Raw genomic sequence first — 16,378 nt, forward strand, 5'->3', positions numbered from 1 at the left:
CAGTACCCAACTCCAGAACCATAACAAACAAAATAAGCCAAAGCAATGGTTATCAGCACTGGAGCTGATACCAGCATTATCCTACCCAAAACAATCAACTGCTTTTTTCAGAGCCCAAGCTAACACAATGCCTTAGCCTCCATGCTTTTTTGAAAACTCTGAGTTTACATCTGGGAATTCTGTTTCCATGGCACACTTGCTGATGTGCATCAGGATCAAGAGAAGCCCATGGCTCCTTTGCACCATCTTCGCACTCTCATCGCGCAGGACCAGAGCTGGGCTCCTTATCTCAAAGCCTGTCACAAATCTAGACTTGAAACACAATGAATTAATAAATAAGTGAATAGGTGTCAGTTTTATGGAGCACACTACCTGCATAAATTTCACCCAATGCAGCCACTTGTCATTTTCAGCACCCCTTGAGACCCCAATGGCTGATAACTCTTGCACGTCACTTTGCAACCCATTATACAGATGAAGTTTTATGATAAAACCTCCCTCCTCTCTGACTCCTGTTTTACAGATGCAATCTGAGTGGAGGCTGAAGAGAGCCCATCCCCCACAGCCAAGATAAGGTTACGGAGGGTAGGTCTTAGTAAGGATTTTGCAAGCTGCATGAATTATTAAAGTCCTTTATGATATAATGACAGACATATCAGGTTATTTGTTTATTCTGTGTATAATTCATGACTCTCTTGGGAACTCGACAGAAGTAAGATCGCTTGTTGCATCTCCTTGTTCATTCCAGTAAATCCTCATCACCAGATGGAAGGCTGAACCACCCCTGAAGACAAAACAGCCACAACTTACAGGACCTGTTCTTGGGGTTGGAGATGGGAGAGCTTTTTACACAGCCTGGAGAAACAGTGAAGCTGTCATTTGAGTACTTCAGGCTGGATGGCTGAAAGATGACAGTCTGGGCAGTGCTTCTGTATCATGCCACCAGAACATTGTCCACTAAAGCATATGCAAACAACTTTACGATTACATGCTGTGAGTTGCCCTGTGCTCCTCTATCAGTGCTGAGCAGTAGGACCATCCAAGCTGATGCAGGCTTTTATAAGACTGACTTCAGGATAGTTCACAACCACAACCTCCCAGCTACTCAAATAGTGTGATACTGGACAAAGCAAACAGTTCCCCTTGTTTGGGTCATTTTTGTAGAGTCTGGTCAATACATGGGGCAAAGCACGATAAAGAAGTGGCACACCTTGATGGCTGGAACTGAGTTTTGAATACATACATTGTAGTCATCTCTGATTTCCTAAGCATGCTGCTCAAAGGGTGAGAGAGATGTGATGCTGCAGCAGGAAAACAGGAGATGAAGGATTGACTGGAGCTCCTGGCAAGAAAGAGCTTCCCAACGTGCTCTTGTTCCTCAAGACTCTCCACCCTGTGATGCTCCTACTGCCAGGAAGAGTCAAGCTACTATGGAGAGTTGCAGCAAAACAAAGGTGGTCAAAGAGCACAATGTAAACTCTTACCAGCCACTGGACACTAGAGGACTGCTTTCAGCACCCACCCTGCCCATGGCAGATTTCAGCTGATTAGAAACAAACTTGGTACAAATGATGGATCTGACCACTTAAAGACAAGCCAGAAGTTTGGTGGAGGACTACTGACTAGTCAGAACTCTGCTCAATTTGTGTCAACAGCTTCCCTCCTTACCAAGGAAAGGTGTCATTAAACTCTGCCACAAAGACCTCCTGCTACAAGAAGCTATTTAGAGGCATCCATTGTCATTGCTTCAGCCTCTAACCATGTCACTTCCAAGTCTCCTGGGGCTTCTGGAGTAGCCTCTCTCAGCACCATATGTAACATTCTGCAGGGGTTTCTGGGCATCGCTGTCACTTGATGTCTATCTAGTTAAATCCCCTGCCTTAAACAAGGCCTCTCCACACCATCCCCCTACCTGAGAGTTCCTGGTTCCTAAGAGAGCATTGTAATCATTGTTATTATAAAGCACTTAGCGATGCTCGTTTATTGTATCTCTCACCAGCCAAACACCCAGAACCCTGTTATTTCAAATGCAGTTGCCTTCATTTGCAGAAGCTCTTCATTGTATTAGACCCTTTCAGCAATAAAAGAAAAAGGGGGTGGGGGTGGAGAGCATTAAAAAAAAATAGCAGTTTACTGCATTTTATGCCATTACCTCACTACTTTGTGCTACACATCTAAAAGATTTCTGTAAGACCTTTCCTGCTGTAAGGTGGCATCCAAACAAGCTCTGAAGCAGACAGAATGGAAGCATGAAGCCCAGTTCAGTTTTGTCCCAGTACTGCTGCATCACCCAGAACAGAACAGCAACAGGGATGAAGCTGCCAGCTTTCACAGGTCACCTCCTCTCTCCTTCTTCCCGTCCAACTGGGACAAAGACTGCTCCCTCCACAGGGAAAAATCATCTACATATCACTCTGAAAAGTGATACAGGTCTGTTCCTCTGAAAAGGATACAAATCTGTATAAATGGAGGTGCCTGAACTGCACTGGGAATACTCAGAAGGTGCTACAGAATTTGCTGTACATGAAAAGGATGCTGAACTATCAGGCTCAGTTTTCTCATCTCTAGCCATAGCCAGCTTTTCACACTGAAAAGAATTCACCTCCTCTCCTGGAGGAGCCCATGAAAGGAAGACCAACAGTAAACTATCAAATCCTCCTACTATGTCCAACAAAAGTATTTTCCATCTTTTTCAGGAGGAGAGAATGGAGCTACAAAGGGGAAGCAGTAGTCTCAAATAGATTTTTGGGAGCAGAGTCAAAACTACAACTCAACTTCCTGATGCTAACCTTTGATGTCTGCCTGTAGAAGACAGCACTGGAACACCAAAATGGGAAACTCACCTATGGATACCCCAAAGCTCCAGCCCTCAAACATGCTCACATGTATGCTCACATGTAACTGGAATTGAGGATTATGCAATCATTCTCTTTTCTGCTTTTCTACATGAGCATCGACATTAAACTCAAAAACTCCTGACATCCCAACACTCCGTGAACAAAATACCTTGGATGCTTTCCTGTAAGAGAGAAAAATCCCAGTCTCTAATGTGGTCCTCTCAATGGAGCCTGTGACATCACCAGCCCCTTTCTGTTCAGAATAATGACTTCTTCCACACGCCAAGACATTCGAAATTACCTGTGAAATGTATTTCCCTAGGCACAGGCTCAAGAAGCATGTAAATTACCCAGCTTAATGGCTTCCAGAATTTCTCTCCAAGACATACACAGAGAGCAGGAAATGTTCAGATGATATCTCAGGTACTGTCCAAGGGGTTAAATGTCCAAGGGATGGTCAGGAGTTACTGCCCTACAGCTTGCCCAGCAACTGGTCCCACTGGTGAGCACTTGCCACAAGGAGGCAATAAGCACAAGATCCAATTCTAAATGAGTGCTTCATCAGCACAAAAATACAATTTTAAAGAGAACATTTCTTGGGAAAGGTGCCTAACCATAATTTACATGGCACAAAGAGCCAACATAGGGGTTTATGCAGCAAAAGGCACCCATTTAATTTGGAGAAGTCCACTGCTGAGCACTCAGCAGCAAGGCCTCTTGCCCTTCGACTCCACAGAGAACAGCACTGCCCAAGCTTTGATGTTCAGGCATTTGCCAGAGAACAGTGTCCTTCAAAGAAGGTTTTCATTGACAAGGACAGTTCCCATCCTCCCAACACCACAGAAAGGGACAGACACTTTCCCTGGAGTCCAAATCCTCCTGCCCCTGTTTTCTGTTCTTGCATCTGAATCTGACATCTTGTTAGTACACAGCAGAACAAACATTTATCCCACAACTAAGAGTGTGGATTAATTTAAAGGAACAGAGGAGAAAGAATTCTGTGATCTGGTTGCATTTCCTGCTCCACCACTGAGTTACTGGAGTCTCTGAAGCCTTAGTTCCATCAGCAAAGGAGCAATAGGGAAATGCAAGTGCTTTCATGAAGTACATGTACAAAACTACAACAAGGAGTGGAAGATAGAGGGCAGGACAAGATGCTCACACTGCAATGGGGAGGGGGTGGGAGGGGGGACAATCCTAAGGGCATTATGAAAGAATTACCTGTCTCCCCAGGGAACAAGCCTGAGGCACACACACTCTGCTCCTGATGCTCGCCAAGAATGACAGGTTGGTCACCTTTTAACACCAAGTGGGCAGAAAGTAGGCCAGAAGGTCAACTGGGGATAAGAAAACACCTGGAAGACAGGCCTGGCAATTGAAAAATGGGCCACATTCCTCAGTGTAAACCTCCTCAGAGCAAAGGTGTAAGACAAGGTCTTTGCTGAGACTCTTTCAAAGTGAGAACCTGCCCTCATTCTCGGTGACAACCATCTTGCTAACCCACATTCTGCCAGAAGCTGTGGTATCACAGCAAGATTAACACAGAAGCAATTTTAACAAATAGCAATTTCCAAGCTAATTTCCTCACTCACAAGCGTGCCACTGAGGGCTGACGTCCGTCTGGACGTCTCACAGCTATCTGTGCTCAGGATTAACTATACATCACTGCCAGTAATGCAAGCACTCTGCTACTCAGAAACTATTAGAAGATAAATATTAAAACTCAATATCATAGCAGTAGGAAAAAAAAATGAGGAGGAATGTCATTGTAATAAATACTGTAACCAAGCCAAATGAGGAAGCAAGGTTAGTTTCATGTGGAAAATTAGATACAAAAAATACAATATACTTGGAATAGTCCTCACTTTGGTCATGAGATCTGGAGTTTTGTGCAATGAACCTCACAAAATTCAGAGCAGTTCAACAAACTGCAATTCAGTACTGCAGGTTGGCAGTTGCAGGATATAACAGGGCTCTGGCCACCAATTCCACCCAGCCCTGAAGCACCAGGCCTCACACATGAATCCCTCATCTAACATAGATTGTCACACAGAGAAACTGCAGATCCACACATTATTGTGGCTCCAACACAGGCCACAGGTAATGCAGCTGGAGCATCTCACCTGCAGCCCAAGCAGGTTCCATTTCACCACACTGCAATCATTCTGATAATCCTCCATAAGAAGGACAGGTACATTTACTACACCTTTCCATTCTGCAGCTGTTCGATGTTCTGTGAAAGCAACTTCACATACAAGAGCCCTTGTGTCATCCAGTGAGAGCAACAGGAATGGTAAAAACACAGCAGTAAGTAAATTTAACTAAGAATGAAAGTCAGGTATTATGCTAGCTACCATAAAAACACTGTATTTTTTTTTTCCTGGCAAGTTGCTCTTCTACCAGCCAGCTGTGACTCCAGAAAACAGGATGGGGTCTAGCAGCCATTCCCCAAAGGAAAGGTGACTGGCCATTCACTCAGCTGCCTGAGTCCCCAAATAAGTGACATTTATTAAGAGGCTCTTATGAAATAAAAAAGGCAAGGCTGCTTTCAGCACACATAATCACACTCGTAAACTGCACGAACCAGCAGTGCTTTCAGCACAAGGATTCACTTGGAGTGGTGTCAAGAGAAGAGCAGAAGAAGATTCCCACACAGCAGTGTTGCCACAGGCAAATGCTCCATGCACTTGGGAGCCTTGGGATGCATCCTCACCTCTGGCTTGGTAACACTGCCTGCTCGAGGAAACACGGCCCCAGTGAGGCTGGCACGAACACCAGGCTGCAAGAGGGGCAAAGGTAAGAGCAAGCTCAGCAGTGACAGTGCTGAAGTGAGACCTCATGCCAAAACGTGGCTGTCAGAGCTCTTTCATACCCAGCTGCTCTGTCCTCATGTCTGGGCAGGGAACACAGGGAGGCAGGGGGAAAGTGAGGGTGTAAATTCACCTGTGGAAGGAGCCACTTAGCATGAAAAAGAGCCCCAAGCACCTTGCAGATAGCTGAGGTGAGACAGAGCTGGTTAGATTTTTCTCTACAGTAAAAAAGATCAAAACAAATAAACATAGCAAGGAGCAAGTGACACAGAAGGGTTCAATTTAGCCTTAAGATAATGGGTAAAAAGGTGGTATTGATGTCAGAAATGCCAACAGAACATTTCTGCTGCTGGGTCAAACAGGCGGGCAGGTGCTAAATGGGGTTACTTAGAAACTGAGACCAAAGCATCAGCAGACAGCAGATGTGTTAGCTGCATTTCTTTTCTCCACCTCCCATAAAAATCCCACCAGAAAAAATCACAAGCACCACCATATTTAAAAGACAGAGCTCTAAAAGTTATCCTGGGTATAATCCCACAAGCATCATTACATCATGGATGAATTTTTCCCAGCATCTTGAAAATTTTCTTGACAATTCTCAGCTTTTAAACCTACATAGCAGAGTACAGCACACAAGATTTGACAACAGCAATTTTTTTCTGCATTGTAACAAGCCTAACATCAGGAATGGCTCAATCAGAAATCCCACAGCACACAGCCAAGGAGGGGCATGAGAGCATCCCTATGCACAGAGAGGGTCCCTTTTGGTCAGTGCTCTTGGAAATGCTGTTATTCTGTAGGAGGCAAAATAATGTCATCAGTTTGATCAACAATTATTAAGACTTTCCAGCCAACAAAAACAGAATAAATAAAAAATAAGAGCTGTATGAAGAGAAAAATATTGATTTTTTTTCCCTTTTTTTTTCATACTCATGTAATCTACCCTCCTTCCCAGAGCAGGCAGGGGAGGAGGGGAAAGCAGAGGAGTGCCCATGAAGCTTTGACGCATGCCTAGCTCACTGTCCTGAAACCCTTTTCAGCTTTCAGGCCTTGAATAATTAAATGCTTTTTCTTCCACCCTTTTCTTCCCCTGGTGTGCATAGCACACTGCTGCAGAAAGTTAGTTTTTACCCAGGCAAGGGGCATCCCTCTCTGTGCAGAGGTACTGGAAGCACATGAACCCACACAATACTTCCCACACACACTGATCCCTAGAATGTGACACTACAGTGAACACTTAGCAGAGACCTCTAATTTGCAAGAGTACCTCAGACATGAGGAAATGGCACTTTGGCTCCTTCTGGGTCTACTGAGTTCGTTATGGAGCAATAAAAGACGTTCAACCACTCACAGCCCAGAATCTGACTCAATCTGCAACACCTGATAAAGTTGAACATTAGGTGCTTTGCTTGGCTTAAGTCTCTCTCTATTTTGGTGTTCATGTTACAGCTGCCAAAAATCTGCCTGTAAAACCCACTATACATTGGAAATGCAAACAAAGCGCTGCATTCATGACCTCCCTGTTTCATACTGTACAGAAAGTGTTTATTAGCCACAATAGAGAGCTATTACATGAAAATTAATAGATGTGAGAATTCAAATACAAGAATATCTCTTGTTCAACAGAAATTACATCACTGAGAGCTTTATAAATTTCTGAAGGGTAAGTAGCTTATACAAGGTTACCTCGGAAAATTATTTAGATATATGCCATTTGTTTTGCTTTCCTGTTTGGGGAATGAATGTGAACTCAGACTTTAGATATAGGATTCTTCTGGACTGCAGAATATTAAGTGCCCACTGGAGAATAAACAGAACATGACAGCAAACTGGCAGCTTGTGACAAAAGTTTGAGGACCCAGCTCTGTTATGAGTTGAGAGGCATTAGTATTTATAAGGAGAATCATATCCTCACTTGTCACTTCAGTGGAGACGGATACAGTACTTTCCTGATTCTTTCTGCCAATTCGACTGTTTAAGGGTTAACTTTGTGCTTGCAAAACCAAGAGGCTCAGAAGCCCAAAGGCACGGGGCAGGCTCTATTTACCAACAAATCAGGAGCACGGTGGCAGCCTCACGGTGAAGCTGTGCTGTGCCTGTTGCAGCACTAACTTTCAGCACTGACATGGTGTTGCAGCGGGGATTGAAGCAAGCCCACGCACTGCTGCCAGGACTCCGACTCTTACTGCCCCTGCTCTCCGTGTTAGACAACACTGACTTACTGCTCCTGTGGCACACATGTTCCAGGTTATCCTGAGCAAACCTCTCTGGTCAACAGCCACGTGCTCTGCACACTTCCAAGCCTCTCAGTTCTGAATGCCACACAGAATAGCTTGGCCAGCTCTGGCTTGTGCCTTCTTTTACTGGAACTTGGGTAAGAACCTCAGTAAAATTACTGTGTACTTTAACCAAACTACCCCTGCGAAGAGCATTTCTACAGATGGAAGCAGACAGTATTTTGGTCATGCGATTTTCACCCTGCTCTGTCCTTGTGTCTGTACTCCCCATCCTTTCCAGCCCCCACCCTTCCCTGAAGCATAGGATGCTTTCTAACACTACACTGGATTTTTGCTCCAATGCACAGCATGATCTAACCAATTCGCACTTCATTGCTCCGCACACCTCATAATTTGCACATGAAAACAGCAGTCTCTCTCTATCCCTCCACTTGCTACCTATTTCTTCCTCCTCCTCCTCCATCCCCCACCTCCTGTACCTCCTCAGAACAACTCCACTACGGAAGCTGCAGTGAAGAGGCTCACATTACCAGGACTCCATCGCTTTTACAAAATTTACTAGTGTGCTTTGAAACCTCATAAATAATTCAAGATAGACAACCTTTGTCAGGTAAATGAACGTGCCTTTTGTAATGCATCACTCCGGGTTTTCTTATCACCGTGATACTCACTGTAGGCACAACCCATATTGATTCGGGAATTCCGCAAGTGTCACTGTGGGAAACGGTACAACAGTTTTCACACCAGCAGAAGCCACGGATATCCAAAGTCCACCCAGGGCTTCAGGGGACTCAGAACAGAAAGCCACTGGTGTAGACGTAGCTCCAGCCTAGTGCATGGAAAGCACAGCTCCATCCCCACTCTTCAAGGACAATGAAAGAAGGAACAAGGTCGAGGGAATCAAGAGACATTCTTATTATAGAACTCCTTTTCATTGCAAGAACTTCAGGGATTTTGACATAGACCAGAGCTAAAAATCATGTTACATCCTGCATTTATTGCGTTTAACTCTATGCACAATCAGTGGTGTCGCTGCACAAAGAGATAGGCAAACTCAACTGCTGTTTTGACAACTGTGCCCAAGGCTTTACCATCATTATTGACCTAGATGGTTTATATGGCTTTTAGCACCCAATCTGATTGCTGTCAGCAATTATCTCCTCTGGAGTTCTCAGTCCCAACTAGACGTGTGGGAGGAGAATTGATCCGGTTCTCCTGAAAGGCCGTCTCACACAGCCTTGGGAGAAGCTGTGCTGTACAAGAGCTCCTGCACCGTCCCCCACCAGACTGAAGCAGCAGCTTCCGAGGAGGTGGCACGGTAGCCTAATCACAAGCAAGGATAACGACCTTGTGATGACTTAATGAATAGGTACAGAAAGCACAGACCGTGCACCCTTTGTCTTGCCTGAGTGCCAGATCCTTGTGTCTCTGGCCCTGCAGCCCTTTCACCCGTCACGAGCTCATCTGGTTAAATATCCCCATCACTCACACATCAGTCAATGGGGAAACACTTTGCTTTACAGAGGAAGAATGAATCCTTCGGTCTGCACAAACACCTTTTATTTCTCATTGTATTTACGACCAAAAGATGATGGCTGAGACAGAATGGGAAGGGTTGCAGGAAAACTGTCAAAGTGAATCTACATGCATTCTGCAAAAGATGAAATAATTCAACCTAAAGAAAACCATGCCAATAGCCTGTTGACAGAAACTGACTCTCCAGTAACAACAATTTGTACAACCCCGTTCCCCATGCAACCCAGCAATAATAAACTCGAGCATGAAGGCCAGATTACAGGAACTGCTCTAAAACAACAAACTACTACCAACACCCCAGAGAGGAAAAATAACATAGCTAACAAAACACATCTTGCTTTCAAGAGGCTCCTAGAAAAGTAAATATAGAAGCGTTCAGATACTGTCCTTTCTTACGGAATATTTTACTCAAGTATGTTGCTGGGTAATGACTTTTGCTTTTATTTCATCTCACTGGAGTATTTCATTGGCTGAAAAAGGCATTGTGTGACTCGTACAGCGTGTGCACGTGTTCCGTGTTGCAGCGTGCAGATGGCCCAGCACACAAGCCCTCGAGAGCCATTCTGATGGCTTTTGAAGCCAAACACCAGGAAGCTCATTCAAGGATAAACGTTCAGGTTTCCATTCAGACCCTCAGTAACCACCTTCAGCTTTTCAGGAGCTGTTAGCACACACACACAAAACACACACAAAGCTTCTTTACAACAAAGCTGCTGAACTCTGCCTGTCAAACACCAAGCAGGAGTTCTTTTCTACCCTCAGGTCTATGTGCAGGAGCCTTATTGATTTCAGTGGGAACCCACATGCTTTCTCAAGAGAATTTCAATTAACAATTTCTAAACGTATACAGCTGAAAAACTCAAACTCCTGAAACCACAGTCTTGAAGGGGATGATGAGTGCAGGCAGGTTACAGTGTTGAGGTGTCACAGGCAAGAAAGCAGCAATGCTCTGCGCTTTCCCTACGTGAGAACTGAGCGGGAAGCACTCAGGAATGGTAACAGGAATGGAGAAATTTGTTTTTAAATAGCAAGAAATATTGCAAACTGCTTTTAAAAAACATCTGTTCCTCTTTGTGAGGCTCTTCCTTTACCTCTGGAAAGTTCAGGGTGCCTCTACACACCTCAAAGTGGTTTCTGCCACCAAGCACATTCTGCACAGGGCTGTTGCAGGGACGCTGGGCATTTTTGCCTCCACTGAGTACAAATGGTCACAGAGACTGCTCAGCCCTCACAGGGAGGGAGGGCAATTATCTGTCACTCACTCATGGTGGTAGATTGCCCTCCCAGGGAGCTGTCTCTCTGCTTAGCAGAGCACAGCAGAAGACAAGCAGGGCCATCTCCCAACTCCTCTGCTCCTTTCCAGACGAGTTCCAATGCCAAGCATCAGAACCATAATTGGAAGAGATTTTCTGACTGCACAGCAGGTGGTCAGTAGAACAAGAGAAAGAGCTTCCTCTACAAGGCATTCTGCAAACCCTAAACCATCCAGTCCTAATAGAGTTATTTATTTCAAGCCCTGTTAGCCCAGATGTGCTATCACTACCAGCATCATTAACCTCATTTGGCGTGAAATGACAAGTACAAATCAATATCTGCTACGAAGAAGCAACTAATTTGGAAGAGGCAGCCTCACACCCACGTTCCAGTGGTGATGGGAACCTGTTAGGCCTTACTGCTCTGAGCAGGAGTCTTCACTGCTCACTGACAGGAACAGGGGTAACGCCTGCAGCTTGCTGCCCAAAACAACTGCCTACATCTGACAAGTGCTAAACCTGTTGGAAAAGCAGAACTGGACCCTGGACCCCATGCTGGCACTTTCCCCTGCAGCCATCCCTTTCTCCTCTGCTGCCTGGTCAGAGATGCCCTACAGAGCAGCGATGAAGCCAAGCAGACACGCAGCAATTCTGCACACACCTGCTTCCTTATAAGAAGTAAATGGCTCACCACCCTCTAGCAGATGGCAATTTTCTTTCAAGTCCAAGTGACAAAAAGCCTTGCTGGAAAGTGAGGAGGGGGTTTGTTCTGCTCCCCAGCCACATTCCCCAGCACTCAAGTGCACGATCTCCATTAACGTGACTCCTGTACCCAGGTACAGGACTCCCTGACTTTCAATTATCTCATACCAAACTGCTCAGAAATTCAAGTAGAGGTTGTTACCGTGCTGCCACAGGAATCCTTCTGTGTACTATTTAAAAGAAAAATTAACTGCAACCAACAGCCTTCCTTTCCACAGCCATTAATCCCTTTGTCCACATAGATGCACATTCTTGTACGTGATGATTCCTGAAAGGAGCCTTGTCAGTCAGTGGCCATCGCCTAACAGGCCCTCCCCAATGGGTTTGTTCCAATCTGGGATTTTGCTTTTTAAATCTCAATGAGAAATTCCCCTTTGGACAACTGGCTGAGCCGAGCTTTCCTTAGCTCAGCATAAGATGATTAAAACCATGCTACCCGGGAGGAGAGAGATAATGTAGAACACCAGCGATTTATCAGGGACAGAACCAAGAATCAAAACACTGACAATAATTAATACAATTGTCAACAAAAATGAAATCCAAAAAATGTTCTTTATTTTCTTCCTTCCCCCACCTTAGGCAAAATATCCTAATTGTTCCGTCTGCTGCTTGCCAGAATGAAACAGTTCTGCGGCTGCTTAAAAAGCAGCCTCGTTTTTGAGAGTCCTGGAGTAAAAGATGACTTCGGTGATTTACAGAGAAAACCTCTAAAGACAAACATGTTTCTAATCAATGCTCTGAATCATTCACAAGGGTGCATTGTCCAAAGTAGGAGAAAATTAACTGGTAATGGGAAGAATTCAGCAGCACATCTCATCAGCTCGACTCTACTCCCGTAAATCAGCCCAAAAAATTTAAGTTATATCCAGGCTCTTTAAAAATAAGAAGGATGCAAACAGGTAACTACTCTGGGGAAACAGTCAATTACAGGGGATTGTTCAAACCTTGGTGCCAGTCACCATTGCACTCTATTCCCATTAAGTATTTCCTTCCCGAAAAACAAAACAATCACAGCAGCCCTAGGGCAGAGCTCACCAGGCATTTCAGCCCACAGGTTACAGCATTAACCTACTGCCCAGCAATTGTGCATCATCATCAGATATCCATTCGTGACTCCTTTCTTCTCTGCCTTCACAGAACAGGTCACGAAGGGGACCAAAGAAAGAAGGAATCGGTCAGGTTGAGGGTCTTGCATCCCTTCTGTGTCTCTTCTCCAGCTGCAGCCAGATTGGTGACATTGATTCCCACCAGAGACACACACACACACAATTAGCGGCCTCTTCAGGACCATTCCTCTATATTTGCAAGAAATTATGGATCTTTGCCAGTAGCTTCAGTTTTTGATTATCTTGCTTCACTCAGTGCAGGATCAGGCCCACTCTGATAAAACCTCAGGTAAGAGAGCACAGAGCTAACAAAATCTATTCTAGCAAACCCCTCCAAATTAATTGGAATAAAACTTCTTTGGTGAAAAGCTGGCATGGTTTATTAGAATAAAACAGATAATAGGGTGAGGGAATGCAAACACATCATTTACAACTTAATAAGCCTTTTACATCTCGGTAGAGGAACCTTCTTATAAAACTTCCTGCAGCTAGAAAGAAAACACAGCTTTGACTCACGAACTGGTACCCAAAAGAAATTTATTCTATAAATTGATACTGTGTTGTGAACTTAATAAGAGAATGCAACAACTTGCAATCCACGAAAAGCTGCTGAAATATCAAAAACATCCCACAAACTTTAGCTGTGCTTCATCACGTACAGAATCCCCTTTGCTTCTTTAGGCATTCTCACGGAAGCAGAGATCGTTCATGGGAGAGCAAAGCTGGATCAGGCTGTAAGGCTGTGGTACCTGGACGAGAACTGGCATGTTCCCTTCCCTCTCCTCCCCCTGTAGGTAGACATTTCTCAGGGTCTTATTCTGAAGAATTTCTGTATTTACGTGACAGCAAGAAAAGGGAATCCATCGGCTCCCAAAGGTCAAAGATATTTAAAAATATGAGTACGTGGCCCAAAAGAATCCAGAAGGAATCTATCTGAATGGGAAGGACTTTGGAATAAACAACCATGTCTCTGGTGAAGGCAGATATTAACACAGTAAGCTACAGCTCTCCCAAATAAACAACACTGTTTCTTCTGCCGATAAGCCTTCTTTTCAGAAGGCCTGACTACATACTTGCAAAAATGTACTTTGAGATCAAAGACACTAATCTAAAAGGTTTTCAAAAATACTTCCTACGACATACATATATATATATGAAACGTATTTCTTTTCTTAAGCAAATCACAAATGACGAGACAACTGTGACATACAGCAGTGCACATCCACTGGGGCAGCAAGAAGTTAAAGGCAACACTGCTATTATTAACTCTATGTCATTGAAATCTTTCCCCCACCTTCAGAAATGCAGACTGTAAGGACACGGTGTCAGCCTTTACTTTGAATCGTCTGGATTTTTTTCAGTTTTGTGTCAACAAACCTCAGCAATTCATAACGGAGATGACAGCCTCTTAAAATACGTCTCAGCAAGGTTTCCCATGGATGTGTGGAGAGGGACAGGTTTAAGGGTTAGCACGGTAGGCAAGAGAGCCATCCCTGTTAGCAAATATTCCCAATCATTAACTTCGAAAGCAATTTCTTCTTAAAAAAAAAAATCTATTTATAGCCTTCCTGCAGCGACTCTCCAGTCCCCCACCCCCTCACCCAAACGAGCTGCTTTCCGACTCTTTCAGTAGATTACAGTCAATTTTAGTCGCTCCAGAGGGGGGAGAGGAAGACCCGCCAGCCCGGATAGCCTGTGGAACTATCCAGCTATTATTAGTTTATGCTCAAACTCCGGTGGGCACGGCCGGTTGTGGGTACCATATTGTGTGCTTGAAACGAGGATGGGGGGGTTGGAAAATAAGTCCTATTTGGTCTTTCCCCCCTCTCGCCACATTAAGGCTCCGACAGCCGCCCTGCGGACCGGCACCCGCCGGGGAAGTTTGTGCTTTCCAGCAACTTTGGGTCCGTTCCTCGCCCCGCCGCTCCGGCGGGGAGCGGGCGGAGACCCCCGCGCCCGCCCGCATCCAGCGCGGCGCCGGCCGCCGGCACCGGCAGCACCCGCCGCGGCCCCGCCGCCGCCGCTCCCCCGCAGGCCCCGGGGCGGCCCCGCGATGCGCCACCGCGCCGGGCCGAGCCGCGGGGCGGGGGGTACCGGCCGGGGCGGCGGCACTTACGTGTGCTGCTGGGGGAAGCTGTAGCCGTGAGCGGCGGGGGCGGCGAGGAGCAGCAGCAGGGCCAGGTGGCCGCAGAGGGCCGGGGCGACGGGCGCCGCGCTGCCGGTCGGAGCCGCCATCGCCATGTTTCCATTAACGGCGCGGCGGGGAAGGGGCAGAGGCGGCCCCGCGGGGCGGCTCCCCCCGCCGCCACTCGTGCGACGAGCGCGGCAGTCCTCGGCAGGGGGGCAGCGCCGCGCCGGCTGCGGGCACCGACCGGCGGCCGCTCGCCCGCTGCCTCTCCGCGGCGGCCGGCACTGAGCGCCGGCCGAGCGCTACTTTCCCTCAAATAGGCGGCCCGGCCCGGCCCAGCCTCCTCCCCGCCCGCTCCCTCCCTCCCTCCGGCCCCCCGCGCCGCCCCGGCCCCCGCCGCCCCACCGCCGCAGCGCATGCGCCCGGCTCCGCGCCCCCCCGCCGGTCCCGCCGCCCCCGGCTCCGCACCGGGCTGGGGCGCCCCGGCCGCGCCATCCCGCGCCCCGCCCGGGCTCCGTGCACCCACCCCCGCCCCGTCTGCCCCCGCCCCGGGCACTGCCCCGCCGGCGGGTCCCCCCCGCCCCGAGCAGCGAGGGACCTCGCGGCTCCTTCCCATCCTCCGCGCGCGTCTGTCACTGCCATTCCTGCCCGGCTATCGCGTTCCCCTTCTGGGCCACCTCCCCGAGGTACGACAGCGTATGGGAATTTCCAGTTATGTTTAATATTATAATAATAGCAGCTATGATTTTTTTTTTACAAGCACACTGTGACTTGGGAGAGCGTTCCTGAGCGTGACAGGAGGATAGACTACAAATTCAAAATAACGGAATTAGTAACTGTAGCCCCCAAATTGGCAGGGTTTCTGAGCCAGACTTTTGAAGGCCTGGATTTTGAAATGCTGTCTTCTGGATAGCTGCAGCACAATTTCATCTTCCCTAAACTGAAACCCAAGCTGTTCGGCTTCACGGGAACTGACCACTGGCAAGGCAGGAACAGCTGGCAGAGGCAGAAGCAGAAACACTGTTCACACGCTCTCCTCCCCAGATAGCCTAAATCTGGACAATCAGGGGCCAGGCAATGAGTAAGTAGTACCACCTTGTCCTCTTTAACTCCAGAAAAGGTGTCATGTTGTCAAGGTTGCCAGACCTGGCCAGATCCCTTGAGTAAGAGCCCCACAAATTAGGCATCAGCGCTTTAAAGATGCAAAGGCTTCTTGGTCCTGCCCACAGTAACAGCGCAGCGTGGCAGGACAGAAGCTCCTGCAGTTTGGATTCCAGCACAGAGGTTTAAAAGCCTTCCAGCTTGGGAAGGGGAAAAGATTTTGATAGGGAAAGGTTGCTTCTCTGAAATGTTCCATGCCCTCCTTTTTAGGAGGGGTTTTCTCCTGTTGATGGATGCAATTGCCTCCACCCTTTGTTTCTGCTGTGTGAAGGAAGCATTTTGGAGTAACACAGATCCAGACTCAGACTCTGCATACCCCAGGAGTGCTGAGACTGCCATCTAAACCCATGTGGTCACATCCAGTCACACCATGAGTTTCAGAGAGGAGCTGTGATGGAACATCCAGGATTTCATGACGCCAGCTCAAGCTGCTTCACAGAAACAATTCTTTTTTCAGAGGTAGAAAAACATCGTCATTTTCCCAACTCATGTTATAACTCAGCAGTAAAACCGACTCCTGAACCAGAAAATAGGACTTGCAAAAACAT

At 46.8% G+C, this 16,378-nt stretch overlaps 1 protein-coding gene across 2 annotated transcripts in view; it reads right to left on the reverse strand.

Annotated features, from left to right (window-relative positions):
- Nucleotides 1-14,780, reverse strand: part of CACNA2D2 (calcium voltage-gated channel auxiliary subunit alpha2delta 2) — a 209,826-nt gene extending 195,046 nt beyond the window's left edge. For both annotated transcript variants that reach the window (XM_033072032.1, XM_033072031.1), the window contains exon 1: nucleotides 14,658-14,780. In XM_033072032.1, the coding sequence (XP_032927923.1) occupies nucleotides 14,658-14,776 (119 nt within the window). In that variant the 5' untranslated portion in view covers nucleotides 14,777-14,780. The remainder of the gene's footprint in view (nucleotides 1-14,657) is intronic.
- Nucleotides 14,781-16,378: the final 1,598 nt, after the last annotated feature.

Source organism: Catharus ustulatus, chromosome 13, assembly GCF_009819885.2.
Source record: "Catharus ustulatus isolate bCatUst1 chromosome 13, bCatUst1.pri.v2, whole genome shotgun sequence".
In the NCBI taxonomy this organism is placed as follows: Eukaryota; Metazoa; Chordata; class Aves; order Passeriformes; family Turdidae; genus Catharus; species Catharus ustulatus.